This window comes from Tubulanus polymorphus, chromosome 7 (genome assembly GCF_964204645.1).
Source record: "Tubulanus polymorphus chromosome 7, tnTubPoly1.2, whole genome shotgun sequence".
Lineage (NCBI taxonomy): Eukaryota > Metazoa > Nemertea > Palaeonemertea > Tubulaniformes > Tubulanidae > Tubulanus > Tubulanus polymorphus.
The window spans coordinates 5,454,778-5,471,214 of record NC_134031.1 but is presented as its reverse complement, the minus strand read 5'-3'; the positions used below and the strand labels follow the sequence as shown (position 1 = coordinate 5,471,214).

At 38.3% G+C, this 16,437-nt stretch overlaps 1 protein-coding gene across 3 annotated transcripts in view; it reads left to right on the top strand.

Moving 5' to 3' along the window:
• The window catches only part of LOC141908290 (endothelin-converting enzyme homolog), a 64,367-nt gene extending 49,360 nt beyond the window's left edge, over positions 1-15,007 (top strand). For all 3 annotated transcript variants that reach the window (XM_074798271.1, XM_074798269.1, XM_074798272.1), the window contains exons 6-20: positions 2,722-2,838; positions 3,402-3,488; positions 3,634-3,782; positions 4,615-4,718; positions 5,045-5,163; positions 9,248-9,346; positions 9,548-9,625; positions 10,074-10,177; positions 10,269-10,379; positions 10,494-10,561; positions 11,228-11,352; positions 11,443-11,508; positions 12,014-12,109; positions 12,196-12,272; positions 12,928-15,007. In XM_074798271.1, the coding sequence (XP_074654372.1) occupies positions 2,722-2,838; positions 3,402-3,488; positions 3,634-3,782; positions 4,615-4,718; positions 5,045-5,163; positions 9,248-9,346; positions 9,548-9,625; positions 10,074-10,177; positions 10,269-10,379; positions 10,494-10,561; positions 11,228-11,352; positions 11,443-11,508; positions 12,014-12,109; positions 12,196-12,272; positions 12,928-13,027 (1,500 nt within the window). In that variant the 3' untranslated portion in view covers positions 13,028-15,007. The remainder of the gene's footprint in view (positions 1-2,721; positions 2,839-3,401; positions 3,489-3,633; positions 3,783-4,614; positions 4,719-5,044; positions 5,164-9,247; positions 9,347-9,547; positions 9,626-10,073; positions 10,178-10,268; positions 10,380-10,493; positions 10,562-11,227; positions 11,353-11,442; positions 11,509-12,013; positions 12,110-12,195; positions 12,273-12,927) is intronic.
• The last annotated feature ends 1,430 nt before the right edge of the window (positions 15,008-16,437 follow it).

Here is a 16,437-nt window from a genome sequence, read left to right as displayed (position 1 = left end):
GTGCCATTAACAAGGATTTGTGCTTGTTTCAACGAAAGAAACATAATTGAGGAGCTTTTAGACGTCCTCGGATGGTACCAAATTTCATTCGGGAAGGATTTTTGGGGGGGGGCCAACTGAAAATCTAGAGGTTAGCAAATGGTGAGCTGAATGAAGAAGTCCTCGGTCGATGAACCCTGTTATATACTGATACTGTGTTTACTGATACCCCTTATACTAGTCCCTCATTGAGCCGGTGAGTAATTCTCCAGTAGCACACTGATGCGTACATTTTGAGCCCAAAGGATCACTGATTTTCTGCTATGTCCCGCCTTAACGCAGAGCTGTAAGCCACGATCACACAAGCATTTTTGGCCCGTGCCAAATTAGGCCTGGAACAACTGTTCACACCGGTGCCAAATGGGTCCATGTCGGTTTGGTCCGAGCCAGATTTTAGCTCAGGTCAAATTATTGCGTGTGAATTGCAACTGGTTCTGTATGGGACTAGCCTTACTTAGTCACTGCATTGTTTAGTATTGAGAGAATCCTTTGCACATGAACAGGCTCTCTAATTAGGCATGGGTCTGATCCGTGCTAATTTGGCTCGGACGAAATCGTCTCCGTGTGATCGTGACTATAGCAGAGTTACTCAGTACCCGAGCGATAATTAAGAACGCATGCTGTTGCTGAACCACCGAGCTCGAAAAGCAATTCTTCTGGCTGAGCTTCTTGTGAAATATTGATAAACTTCATCTACATAATTTCTCTACAAGAAAAAGGAATTCCTAAGTAGCTGGGCTGTAGTAGAATGCTGAAATACTATACCCTGTGGCATACTTAAGTGTACGTATACCCTTCACAACCTATTCTCTGACAGTTAATGGTTCGGCGCTGATGTTAAACTCTGGTAACGCGTTAAATAATGAATTATGCGTAGTAGACATAGGATATTCTTGAAGTGATGAAATTACGCGCGTAAGTGACATTCGAAACGTCTACGTATGAATTAATAATGAACGGGGGTGTATGTACATTACTGGACTTCCTGTATGGCCGACTGGTTGACTCGAGGTGTCGACAGTAACCTTGACAAATGGTACTTGTCGCGCTTTTGAACGCAAAATACGCCTCATAAAGGAAGTCATTTCCGGATGCGTTCTCTTAATCATCGTTTTGATGTTATCCCACATAGTGCTTCTTCGATTGAAGTGATACATCCACTTTCTTTGTCGTTCTTGGGCTTCGTAAGACCCTTATTCTTGTACTGTCTGTCTGTGAATCTGTCTGTCTGTCTGTGTATCTGGGGCCAGTTGCTCAAAGGTTGGTTAGAGTTAACCAGTGGATTGTTGACATAGTGACAATTGAAAGTTCATTGTAACTATGGTATTTATCCACTGGTTATCTTTAACCAACTTTTGAGCAACTGGCCCCTGTCTGTCTGCCTGTCTGTCTTTCAGCTTCTTAACTTCGTTAATCGTGGGTTGATCTTGATTAAATTAGGGTACAATGTTAGTTAGTATGGGGGTCAGTCTAGTTGCGCAATGCAAAGAATGGACCCAGTGCGTCACCTAGTGACAGAACTAGGCACTATAAACTGTTTTTCCTCTGAGGAACAGGGTCAAAATCTAAAAAATTGTCATGACAAAATGTAGGTATTAGCCCTAAAAATAACGTATCCAAAAAGGAATGGGAACTAATGAATGGTAATTTCGGAGTTCAAGTTCGAGCCTGAGCCCGAGAACCGTTGTGGCTATGGCTCGTTCTTTCTACTTGTCTTTCGGCCTACACGCAGTTTTAAACCGATACACTCATTCGTAAGTTTTGATAGATGCCTTTAGGAAACCATTTACCGCGAGGAACAAACAAATTCGGAAAAAACGTGCCAGTGCATATAACAGAGCGTTTATCCCTGATTGCGAGATACCTGACGAAAATGAATTATTGTCCCTGTAACCTTCGGCACGTATCATTAATTAAGTATTCACAGCATCGTGGCCTTATTTCGTTCTTGGAAATCACGGGGCAGATGTTAGTTTTATGGATGCCTTAACCAGGTATCCTACCCCCGAAATAGGTTCTAGAAGACCGAATTTTTCCTCCAGCTGATCCATGGGGAGGTGCAGAGGGTGAGCCCCCTAACACCCCTGCCCACCCCTAACAAAAATATGTCAAATTGCCCTGAAATTTTATGAGACAATAAAAAACAATTAACTGAATCCTAAAATAGTTATATTCTTGAGCTTGTTTTCTGTATCTCCAAAAACGAGATTAAGTTTTCGGGGTGCCCTTTTAACTATATGATATGCCCGATTTGGGGGTTGCACCCCTCCCTGAATCAGACCCTACTTGCCCTCTGATTTCTGCATGGGTCCACACCCTGTTGCCCTCTCCCCACTAGATTTGCCCTTGAAGTCTCAATTTCATTCAGTAAATACACTGGAGTGTTGGTTACTTACCAAGACTTGTATATATAATATTTGCACATTAAATATCAAAGATAAACAGTAACTACTGATGAATTACAGTGAAGTGAAGTGATTAATGTTGAAATAGGATACACTTAACGCTATCAATTTCTCTTTCATTTGGTGCCACAATCCGATTTGTTTTAAGAATTCATGAATTGTCCATTAAAACGTACTGACAATAACTGATAATTGATTAAAGTAAATTGCCTGTTCATTTTAACTACGAACTAATGAGCTAAACACGTGTGATATTCGTGTGCGTTATAAATTTCAGGTGTTGTCTGCGTATTTGAAGTATATGGTAACCGACGCGATGTTATTGGGCGGAAAGAAGAACGATTCCGAAGCTCAATTTGGCGACGTGATCGACTGGGAACGCGATATCGCTAATGTAAGTGAACTACTGTTCAACTGAATCCTAATACAGTAAAGGTTAAGTAAAAAATCGGCTCAATTGGAATAGGAAATTATGCCTTTTCGTAGAATTTTTGATCGTATAGCCGTGATCACATGGAGATGATTCGGCCCTAGCCAAATTGGCACGGATCAGGCACGAGTCAAATTTGGTCCATGCCTAATTGGAGAGCGTGTTCACGCGTAAACCACTCACTGAGTCGCTTCTGGAACCAGTCGAAATTCACACTTCTGCCAAAACATTCACTTTCTCGTCACCTTAGATCTGGATCAGACAATTTGCTTATTTTACCAAGCTAAAGACTTAGTACCTTTGGCAGACAATCTTTCACATTTGTCGCCCCGACCCTTTGGAACGCTCTACCCAAATAAATGTTGAATCTGTGAAATAAAAAGATTCTCCAACACGAGCGGTTTGCCGAGTTAGCCTAAGTCTAATCTGGTATACTCATGAATTGATCGTCATGTAAAACGAAATGCGCTTGTTAAACTTTCTAATCCATCCTTTTGATTGGTTGTTTGAATTTTTTTTTTCCGTAGATCACTGTTCCGTCTGCTGAACGCCGCGACGACGAGAAACTCTATCACAAAATGACAATCGCCGAGTTACAGAAGAAAGCTCCGTTTGTACGTAAATCGATATTTCGCTAGTCGAACAGGAAATTCGTTAATGCATCTTGTTCGATGAGAAACATTTTCTCTCCGGTAACGCCGTAAACCGCGCTCGGTTTCATACTCGCGTTTTCATTACGGTTTTCGTTTTCGTCTGTAGATAAATTGGTTGCAGTTATTGAACAAGCAGTTTAAATTGGTCGATATCAAGTTGACGAAAGACGAGCCGGTGGTCGTGTTCGCTCCCGAATATTTAGCTCAGATGTCCGACATGGTCACGCGACTTCTCAGCACGGACGACGGAAAAAGGTAAAAGACGGTACCCGAGCATTGCACGGTCGTGATTTAAGTTCAAAAATAATCTAAAGTCTTTTCAGCGCTGACTAATCAATTCCCCAAAGTGCTGGAGTTCGAAAATTTAAGAATTCCACCGAAGCGTTTTGAATAATGGGCATTCTGCGAAAGTGCATCTACACCACAGCGCAGTGTATCGTTAATTATCCACGTTTCACTATGTTTGACAGGTGCTGCAATCTTTCAATGGATATGAAAACTAATTGCTAATAACAAATACACTGCAATGCGGTATACCGCACCGTGGTGTAGATGCACTGATAGGGTTAATTTCTTAGATTGATTATCGAGCCAGATAGGCTTAAGCCTTGTCTTAAATCTAAGCCTTTACTTGGTTATGATGGATTCAAATCATAGAAATGAGTGGAATTAACCCTTTCAGTGCGTCTACACCGCAGTGCAGTGTGAAAATTGGTGATGGCTTTTGCTAGTACACTGAACTGCGGTGTATTGATGTAATTGGTAATTAGTTTTTGTCTCTATTGAAAAATGGCAGCACCTCAAACATAGTGAAATATTAGTAACTAACGATACACCGCGCTGTAGTGGTATTCCCGTTATTGAATACACTAGGGTGGAATTTTTCAAAATGTTCAAATTATCTTCAGCACTATAGGATATTAATGAGTCAGCACTGAAAGGGTTAATAAAAATTCTTAATAACTTGAATCAAAAATTAAAGGGCTGGTTTTATTGGGCGGCAGCCTGCTGCGGGAAGAAAAAGAAAATACGCAAAACATATCCGTGTATTAGAAACAATCATCAATGTTTTTCTATTTCTAATTAGGATCATGCATAACTATATGATGTGGCATGTTGTGAAATTCATGGACAGTTTCCTCGGAAAAGATTTCGAAAACGCCAAACAAATCTTAAAAACGGCTTTATCAGGTCAGTTACGAAATGTCCGAAATATCATTCAGAGCTTTAGATTTTGTAAGAAAATGTAGAATAGGGGCCAGGAAATGTAATCGAAGGCAATTTCAATGGTACAAACATGCGGGCGAAGTCACATAATAGTGCACCTATTGAATACGCCTTGTGTACGAGATGGGCCTGCTCTGAGAGTGGGCTTCATTGTTAGTATTACTGCTAAGCGGCAGATCTAGACTTAACTGAAATGTACATATATTGCTTGCGAATAAAAGTCGAAGTAATTCTAAGTGTACTTCTGATGATTTAGATCTGTCTTGAAATGAATGTTTCGCAATTTACAGGTACGACTGGAAAGGAAGAGAAGTGGAGAGAATGTGTATCGGATGTCGATGGAACTGTAGGGTTCGCCCTCGGTGCGATGTTCGTCAGAAATTCATTCCACGGAGATAGTAAAAATACCGTAAGTACATATTATGTACTCACTCGTCCTCACTCGGCGGGGATTCGAACCTGATGGCATCTCTAGACTCGTCCATGACATGAAATCCTGCCCGACTAGAACAGGTGCATGCGTACATGCGCAAGCTTGCCACACGAAAACTTGCAGCATCAATCGAATTGCCTGTTGTATAATTGCTGAGGCAAATTTCACAGATATACCATAAATGGAAAAACCCTAAGCTGCGCACTCAGGCTAATCGGGCAGGGTTTCGGGCAGTCGCAGTTTCTCGATAGAATCAGGCATCCCTACCAGGGAGGATACTACTCACTAGTGACAATACAAGCAAAAGTTTAAAGAATTATATCATGTGGAGAAAGAATGCCAATTTTCATAATAGATCATTCCTCGGACAATCAATTCTAGAATTTTTTTGACATCCCCACCAGTCAGGGACATGAGTATTTATTTAGCTTATGCCTCCATTGTTGAAATGAGATCCCCATCCCAATGTATGTAATACATTGGTATTGACGATATAAGCCAAGATCATACAAGTATTTTTGGTCCGGAACAACTGTTCACACAAGTGCCAAATCGGCCCTTGTCTGTTCGGCCTGACCAGAAATATTTTTAACATGGATCAAATTATTGCGTGTGAGGTACAGTTAAATGGCCCACTTCGCTTTGTTTAAGCATTGTTTAGTATCGAGTGGGTAATTTACTTGCGAATGTATTCACTAATTAGGCATCAGCCAAATTTGACTCGGTCCTGATCCGGGCCAAATCTTCTGTCTCTGTGTGACCGCAGCGCCCATAATGTTTTCTCATCGGATTTACGTTCTACCAAAGACATATCCACATGCGCGCCTCACAGCAATGCCAACAATCCTCTTAATAAATGATGTTTATTTTTTCCTCTATGCCAAAGATTTCTGTTCGATATTCTCATTCGGAGTAAACATCCTATTAAACTTCCTACACGCAGCACCGAGAACTGGAGTGTGTTTACTGAATTATCTGAACATGAATTGAACTTAATTACCTGTAATGTATTGATTTACATCTGCTCGCGATACAGAGATAGAGAATGCCGAATTCATAATTCAAATGTGAATGATTCTTTATTGATTTTGCATCGTGCAAAAGACAAATAATTCTTAGAAATAACTCTCCGTAGAGCTCGTTCATAGTGTGTATGGCTGTTATTAGAATTCTGAAAACGCCCCACTGCTCGCTACGAGATATCTCAATATCTCCAGGTCTGCGGCCATTGCCTGTTGCGAAGATATCTCGTATCTCCTGGGCTGCTGCCAAGTTATCTTGTACTTCCATTTCAACCACATTTGTCGCTATAAGTGATATCTCATGGCTGATCTGCCTCGGTAATCATTAGATATTCACAAATGAAATCATCGTTTCTTATTGGCGAGTTTAGTTCGAGCAAATCCCTGTCTTCATCACTATAGGTCATCCAAACAATGGTCAAATATATGATTATCCCATTGCCAACTTATAGATTATGGTTGCAGCCTGCAGGAATGATTCCAACAGTGATTGGAATATCACTCCAATATTGATACCAATCAGAATGCTTTTCTGCTATGAAAACAACTTAAGCCACAATCGCACTTAGATGGGCCTGATCCGAGTCAAATTTGGCCCGTGCCTAATTAGAGAGCGCGTTCACATGTTAACCACTCACTCGATACTAAACAATGCTCAAACAAAGCAAAGGGAGTCACCCGTTTCAATTCACACGCGATAATAAGATAAAAACCCATTATCTACAGATTAAAAGAATTTAAAAACGAGAATTATCGTTTTTAAATTCATTTAATCTGTAGATAGTGGGTTTTATCTTATTATCCGTTCACCACGTTTGAGTGTGGTTATCGTTCTATTCACACGCGATGATGATTTGACCCGTGCTAAAATTTGGCTCATGGCTCTGAGATCCAGATTTGGATCAAGTTCTGTAATTGTACTAAGGAGACATTTTTTCTGCATCAAGCTTACTGGTATATTGCCGAATCAAGCAGTACATATATTTGTAGACATGAAAAGTATTTGAATCAAAGCTTTTTGAACTTTTTCCAATGAATGACAATCTGCCGTTTTAATTGATTTTTCTGCTTCAAGTAAGCGCCATTTTCTGCTATGCTTAATTTTGTGCTAACAGTTCAGTGTTTCTTTGAACGATGTAAGTAAAAAAAGACGTTTTCAAAAAACCGGGTAAAAAATGTTTTAGTCGTTCGAGCAGTGAATGTTGATATTTTTTGGTCAGTTCCCTTCCGTTTTCAGTCCGAAATCGCATCCCGTGATTTAATTAGTCGCTTCGATCCTTCACCGTACGTTTTTTAACCTGAAAAATTCCTCTCGGAATTGAAACAATAAAAAGAATGGATGTTCACAATTTCTCCGTCGTTATTTGCTACCGCATCTTTCGCGCTTTCGTCTTTATTATTTGCTATAATCGGAACCTCGCCTCGCTTACTAATGCTTTTAAGATTATTAGCATCTTTGTTTCGAGCTGATATTATGCGATATTTTTAAACGTTCGAATTACGTACGCAATCTAGCTGCCACCTAACGGAACGTAGCCTCACCACGAGGAGGAAGACTCTCCGCTGTTAATGAGACATTTCTGTTTTCGGGACCGTTCATTTATTACGTACGCATGAAATTCCGATTTTTAGCCCACCCTCCCATACATGCATACATATATGATCATCAAATCTATATTGACATTAGATTGTACGTAAAACATAGCATTTGACCCCCTCCATGTACAGACTTGTATGCATCAGATATAACCCTGCTTCCCCCCTCCCCCAAAGAATGTACATCACAAATGAATGGTCCCTTCGTCAAATTATGCACAATTACCGGTTGTAACTTAATGATAAATTTGAATTTGAATTAATGAAGACAAATGTTGCGATATGCATCATCGTCGTAACTGAGACAATTAATCAACACGCGACTATTTCCTGCGGTTGAAATTCCATAATGAACGAAAACAAATTGTTTTGAATTAAGAAGAAATAACGAATTTTGATATTCTTCAGAAGAGCGACGAAAATTTGGATATTGAAAGAAATCTGTTTATTTTTTAATCAATCTTAATGCTTTTGGCACTAAATCGTTTGGAAAATGTAAAGAATAAGATTTATTAGTCCCATCGCCCTCGCAAAACGTTTTAAGTTATCAAGTGAAATTGTGCATTGATTTAGCAAAAGTTCCAGATTGAAAGTCGGACATAGTTAGTTATTTAACTACATGTTTGAATATGACTAATACATTGATGTGTTTCAGGATCCAGTTTTGCAGTTCTGATTTAAGATTGACTTCGAAATCAATTCATTACAGGAGTTTGCACTCGAGTCAAATTTGAACTCGGAACTTTAGAATCGGGTCCTGATTTTTCGTGTGTCTATCCTAGCTTTCGGACAACATTTCCTCACAGGCTAGATAACTACACCGCAGATTTTAGTTGAAGCCCTTGTTAGAAAAAATTAAAATTTGATTATCGTAAATCGTCAGTCTATGATGAATAGATTCGTATCAGTAATCCCTTTTTCTCAAGAACGTTTACCCCGTTATTCAAATTTCCTGAACCCTTTCATTTTGTCTACACCGCAGTGTGGTGTATAGACCGGTGATGGACTGCTAGTACACCGCATCATGGGGTATTAGTAATTAGTTTTTAAGATAGATGGCTGCACCTGTCAAACAAAGTGAAATATTAGCAATTAACAATACACCGCACCATGGTGTAGACGTACTAAAGCGGTATGCCGCTATTAAACGCACTGGGGTGGAATTCCTAAACATTTTCAAATTATCTCCAGCACTTTCAGGTATTAATTAGTCAGCACTGAAGGGGTTTCTTGGCCTTGTTCCATATGCTCGAGACTTCAATCCAAAAATGAACCAACCGCCTTAATTGGTGAGCTTGTTTATACAATCACAATGAGCTCTGTGCAGTATTATACAAAGTCTTGACAGTAGAACTGTCTCCAAACTAACAGATACCTATATTTCAAAATTATTGAAGTCTGTTTCACCAAGTACTTGATGTTTTTATTTTTTCATTATACAGGCAGAATCGATGGTCGATCAGATCAAACATACATTCAAGCGAGGTCTACCGGATATACCGTGGATGGATGCGCAAACTGTAAATGCGGCTCGTGAAAAGGTATCCTACTGATTCGATTCAATGTTCAAACTTAATAATTTGGTATAGGAACCACAGTTATCTGTGTGTCATAATGAAATCAAATTTGCACAATTTTGCACCACAACTTAGAGGTTTTTCGATGTATTATTTCATACAAATCGTCTTCGCGAACTGATTTCCTTCGATATTGATTGATTGAAATATGATTGTGTATTGCAGGTTGATTCAGTGATTGATATGATTGGATTTCCTCAGTATATTTTGAATAAAACGGCGCTGGACGAGGAGTACAAAGGGGTACGTCGATGAAATTGGTCTTGTATATAAGTCCTTATCGTGCAACTGGTGTTTCAACTCAGAACACAACTCTTACATTTTAAGTGCGTCAAAAATGCATGATGGTGTACAAATCGGTGAAAGACTTTGCTAGTACACTTCATCTCGGTGCATTCATGTTATCAGTAATGAAAGTTATCTATTGAAAGCACCTGTCTAACAATAAAATATTAGTTACAAATGCTGTGGTGTAGATGCACTATAGCCGTATACCCATTACAATGTACAAAGCACTGGGGTGGAATCTTTCGAAAGTTTTCAAATCATCTCCAGCGCTTTCGGGTATTAATTAGTCAGCATTGAAAGGGTTAATACACTGTTCCGTGAAATTATTTCATAACAATGAAGTTCCATTTTATAACAACTACCGGTATCATCGTTCCAACAATTTTTTATTGTTCCGTTTCAGTTGAAAATTGATCCGAACACATACTTCGATAACAACATACGAACGCTGAGATTCTCATTGAAAAAAGAACTGAAACGTCTTCGCGAAAAGCCGGACAAAAAACGGTAATGAATTTTGTTTGCCCGCACAGTGGTGAATGATGCATAATATTTCGACAGGATTTTATATATAATCGTTGATATCGTTTATTCATAGATGGAGCATGACGCCACCTACGATCAACGCATATTACACGCCTACTGAAAATAAGATAGTCTTTCCGGCTGGAATTCTGCAGGCTCCATTTTACGACAAAGATTATCCAAGGTATTCAGAGTTATTCCCGAGGAATGGCCGCCGCAAGTTATGGCTACCAGCATTTTATCAATGAATCCTTCTTTATCAAAAGCATTGAATATTATTCATTCTATTTTACCTTAGGTCATTGAACTATGGTGGAATAGGTGCAGTCGTCGGTCACGAACTTACTCATGGATTTGATGATCAGGGTATTTGTTTGAGGTTTATTCTTTTAGCCTAAGACATTATCTGCCATAATTTGTATATTTGTATCCCCCAAAAAGGCGAATTGCTGAAGACTAAATGCAAAAATAAGATGCTCAATCCCGCTTTGGAAAATCTTAGTCATATTTGGTGCATTGTGAGGGCTTCAAGCTTTGCTGATTTGTAATTTGAATTGAAAATCCTTGTGGAGGTTTATCTAGACCCTATTGCCATTCTATACTGTTTAAGGGTGGATCTAGGATTCTTTAAAGGGGTGAACCGTGAAAATTGGAATGGGCACTTAATTTGAGTAGGTCGGATTTGGCGATGTGAGGGAAGCGCAAGCATTGGAAGAGGTTCTTTTGGCCCTCCCACAGGAAAGTTAAAACAAAAATGGGCTTTTCTGGTCCTTATCCGGGCTCATTTGGATTTAATTTTTCCAGACTTCTAGGGGGCACATTCAAAATTTGAAGGAGGTGGACCAGTCCACCCGGTGCAACCTCCTAAATCCACCCTTGCCATATATGGTATGGTTCCACCATGCATAGAAACGGCAAATACAGCTCTCTGTACTATGCAAGATAAATACTCAGTTTATGACCTTGACAAATATTTGTATGATTTTCATCTTTTTTCTAAGATGATGATGATGATGATAATGAATGTTTCAGGAAGGGAATACGACAAGAATGGGAATCTGAGAAACTGGTGGAATGCGCAAGTAATAGGCAGATTTAAAAAACGCACAAAATGTATGATAGATCAATACTCAAAATATGTTATTAATGGTGAACATGTAAGTATTAAATACATCCATACGTCCCTAGTTATAATGAGAATTAGTAACAACAAATGACTAATCGGTCTTTTTTTCGACTCGTGATAGGTAAATGGTAAACAGACAGTTGGGGAGAACATCGCTGATAACGGTGGCCTGAAAAACGCTTTTAGGGTTAGTACAAACTTACTACGGTAATGCCTCAGGTAATATTGTGGAATATTGTTAGCTTTCATCAAACATTTCTCTGATTCACCAACCTGAGAGCAATTTTTCGAATTGATCTGCTGTATGTGTTGACCGCAAGAAATCAACTCATGATACTGAGTACGCTAAGTTGGGGAGATTTCATAATGTGTTTCGCAATCAGGTAGAAGGCTGGTTTAGCCTATAAGTATGCAGTCATTTTTGCAGTTGCTTAGCAGCTTTTTTGTAGTTGACTAGTACTCAGTTAGTTTGAGTGTATGTGTTAACTGGAAGTGGTTTCCCTAGTTTACCCATCCTGAGTAGTAACCAACACATAATATGGTAGACTCCTTCCTTACAGCAAGGTTTCTACCATGTGCAATGAATGAGTAGAGCATGGAGTCCTGTTTTTCACCTCAGGAATTGTCTTTTGGATTGCTCTCAAGATGTTTGAAAAAATTCTATAGCGTTTCAATATTTGTGTGCGTTTCAGGCGTACAGTGATTGGGTGAAATCTAATGGACCTGAACAAATCTTGCCAGGTGTCAATTTGACTCACGATCAACTATTTTTCATCGGTTTTGCTCAGGTATGTTTTAATTAATACACTATTCCTTTTAACTCGCTGGTAGAAATTTTATACTTTCATGATTTATAATGATGATTGCTTTATAGGTTTGGTGCTCAGCTACGAAGCCAGAAGCAATGCACATGCAACTACTCAGTGATCCTCATTGTCCTGCAGAGTACAGGTATGAATAAAGTTCAATCCTGAAATTTCCTGTAGTCTTAAACTTCTTGTTCCTTCCTCGAAAACCGGATGATCTAATCCCAAATGTGAACCAATCAATTGTGACATCAGCTAGGCATACTTGGCCAGCTCCTTACTGCGTCCACCCTCCAGTTCTATTCACCTAGTCACGTCAATGCCCAAAAATACCCTAGAGCATGTTTCGAACCTGCTGGCATCCAGACTGCCACGTTATGAAACCCTGCTGGAATCATAGGCATTTACTTGCACGCGATTATAGCCAATCAGAAATCACATTATTTTAGCCCGGTTATTTCTGTCCCTGAATTTTCCTAGCATTTATGCAGTAGGCAATGTGATCGGCCATGTCAATTTCTGGGAAGCATATTTGCGTGACCATGAACAATTGCGACCATTGGTTCGTAATTTGACAAGGAATCTTGATGGCACTATATCAATTCAAACGATTGTTATTATTTCGTTTGAATAGATATCGTGGGTTTTTTTTAATGATAATCTCAATGAGATCGCGTTTGTATCCCTGCGAAGGGAGGAACGCCGTAAAGCAAGCCTAAAGTTTGATAGTTATTTTCTGTTGCAGATTACTACCCTGTTTCACCTCGGTCCTTATCGTATTGTCTACTTTCTGTTTCTAGGGTAATTGGTACGTTGTCCAATTCTGAAGAGTTTTCAAAAGTGTTCCGATGTCCGAGCGGTTCGAGGATGAACCCGACGAATAAATGTTCAGTTTGGTAGTCCACCGAATCGCGTGACCAAAACGATGAAAATTTATAGTCTTTCCAAATGTACCCCCACCTGTGTTTTTCGTGGACTTGTGGTCATGTCGAGCCCCATTCCAATTATTACGTGTACAAATGTTTAATGAATGTTTATTTGTTTTATGTGTTCACGGTTTTTTTTTTCCATCTCGAAAATGAAAACACTCAACTTTTACCGGTGTTCGTGCGGAGATTATTAAAAGATGGCGACGATAGAATTTTACGTCGATGTATAAAGTATCGTGGACAACGAATATAAAACTACAAAATACTTATTGCCGGTAGATTACACTTTAAAGATGTCTGTTGCATAGAAAAAAGCCGGCGTAGTTAATTTTTATTTGAGAATTAATTTTTACGGAGATTGATAATAGTCAGTTGAAAATGAAAAAAGGATTATTTAACAGCGTAATTGTACATAATTGTGAATATACATGAATATATACATAATGTTTACGGTATCTAATTATTTTATTGTTAAAATCTCTTTGAAATCCCCTTTGCTACCTTTTAATTAGATTTCCCATTTTGGTTTTCATAGACATGTCACTGTTCGATACTATTACGAAGTAAAAAACCCACAATAATGAAGAAAGACTAAATGAGCATTTGATTTTCAAGCCAATAGTAGTGCGCCATTTTGAAAAAAATAGTTCTCATAGCCATTAGGGCTTATGCTGTACCCCTGCGCCTTAGTGGTGTGCTGGCGTTTGTGCGTCCAGGTTTCTTGTGAACACTCTGCAGAACACAATTTCTGTCCAATCTTCTTCAAATTCAGATATATTTTGTATGACAATGAAATCTCAGAAGAGTTTGATATTTGTGGTACATGTGATCAGATCCAAAATGGCCAACTGGTGGCCATCTTGGATTCTGAATATGCACATTTTGGCTATCAACTGATATGATATTCCACGAAGAGCTTTCATTTTTCATGTGAGAATGTGAAATGGAATGGAGTATCATATGACCAAACTATAGGTCATGATGTCATCGAAGATGGCTGACTGGTGGCCATCTTGGAATCTGAAATTAAAAAAATCTCGAATAAAGTTATAACTATTGACGTATAACTATAACTGACTGTAACTTTTGATAGATAGAACTTTTATTATATTTATACGATACAATGTATATGATTGTGACTTAACTAAGCACCTGACCAAGCGAGCTCAGATACATTCGCGGATTGTTCTTAATTATTGTGGGTTTTCAATTTTAAATTGATGACTCATGTATGGTTGAATTAGTTAAGTTGTCATAGCTGGGACCATCATTGTTGACTTATCCACCTGACGATATTCGCTGTTAGTGAATGGACTAGATACTCTAGATTCAGAGACACAAATCGGGACTCAAAAATAGTGACAACTTATCTGATGACTACTAAACCAACTTGAGTTCAACTTGAGCTAGATGCTCTCGGCATGGCTTTTATTTATTACTGAACTATTGTTCTGAAATTGAATGTTGAAAAGATCCTTTGCGAAAAAGTTTGGAAAGAAAATTATCGCGATATCGTAATTTATGAATATATCGCTTTTACCAATCATTTAAGGTATGTTGTTCGGACGCTTTTAGAATTTCAGGTAAAATTGGCAGGGAAATGAACATTTCTATTTCATATTTTTAGTGAATTTAACAATTATAGTTGATAGATTAGTCTCAGTAGATTATTAGATTTTAATAACTTTATCTCACGTTTACAAACTCAATTTTACTCGTCTTTGAGGCTCCCTGTTTATGTTATGGAATTTTTTTTTACTTTACTCGTTATGGACTTCGCTTCATCTGTCACAAAAACTTGTTTTACTCGATGTTATTAGTGTAAATATGAACATACTGGGATATACAAGTATATATATTATGTAAATACATCATAATGTGATAACGTGTTCATATTATTATCAATTAAAGTAATTAATATACATGTAATAGAATGGATTAATGAATAAAAAGGTAGATTATTTTTAATAATAACGATGTAATTTAAGAAGTTGTTTCGTTGTTCAATAAAATCCTTATTGTATCTTTACATAAAATCGCGTTGGCTTCGTTTTTCAAAGAGATGTCCACACAAAATACAAAATTCTGACCTCCATTTCTGACCTACCCATGTCCACTGAACATTGTCATAGGAAATTTTGAATTTTTATGGCTCTGAGATGCAATATGAGTCAATTTGGGGCATCTCTGCATCCACAAAATATGACATTTTTAAGAAAAATCTTTAATAAAAAGTAAGAAGTTCACCCATTTTCGATTATACAAATTGGCCATTTTACATTACTTCTACCAGAACTTGAAAAATAGAAGGGCACTTCTCAAATCGTGAGTACCGCTCAAGCGGTCTGTAGCGGTAGGCTGGATCCGCCCTTGTTTGTCCATCGGACAAAAAGCAATCGAAGACATTGTATATCCAGTCATGCAAAAAAATTTTTGTTTTATTCACTTAATCATTTATTATACACTCTGGACTACAGTTTGCCATTCCATAAATAATCTTGAAAACATTATGTGAACTATTTCTCCTCTGATTCGAAATTGATGTAATCATCCATTTAATGCACTAAATGATTTGTTCTGGCTTATCAAAATTAAGCAGGACGTCCGCATCCAAATAACCCCCTCCCTTTGTCCACTTAAGTCCGAAGTTCACAAACCCTCGACCTTGGACGTCTTTTATTGACAGCCCCAAGGGAAAAATCAGTTCAATGGTCTCAACGACTGTGACACCACAGAAACAAACAAAAAACTCAAATTAAAGGAATTCATTAATGTCTCCTAGTTTATTTATTATTTTCTAAATCTTTTGCTATCTGTTATAAGGAGGAATCTCGGCGTTTAGAAATTCTGTTTTAAACGACTTCAACAACAACGATTCAACGACATCGATTACAGATAGAAAACAACGATAAAAACATTTGAAATAACTTCATCGGTGACATTCTGAAAGATGTCAAAATCTCAGATTGTAGGCGGTGGTAAAATTCGATGACATATTTTTCAATTTTGAACCCTTAACGGAATATCGAGAGTATTAAGCCTGAAAAATGATACCTCGTTTCTCCTAATCGGATCGGCTGGGTCATTTTGTAAATCGCGATAAAATTAGTAATCAGTTCGTTTCTATAACTGCTGGGTCAGTCATGGCTAGCTTGAAGATGATTTTAGAAAGTGTTGTACAGGGTAGATAGACGGCCGGTCGGGTGAACTTTTTGAGCTCAGCTCAGTCAAATGATTAACAAAGGTATCGATTTTCAAGCCTGTATATCATGAAATACAGGCCTACTAATTGCACATTGTCGACTCAAAATATGCTTTCGTTTCGTTTCTTCATCACAAAACCTAATCACGAAAATCTATTTGTCTGGTGTGGGTCAAGTT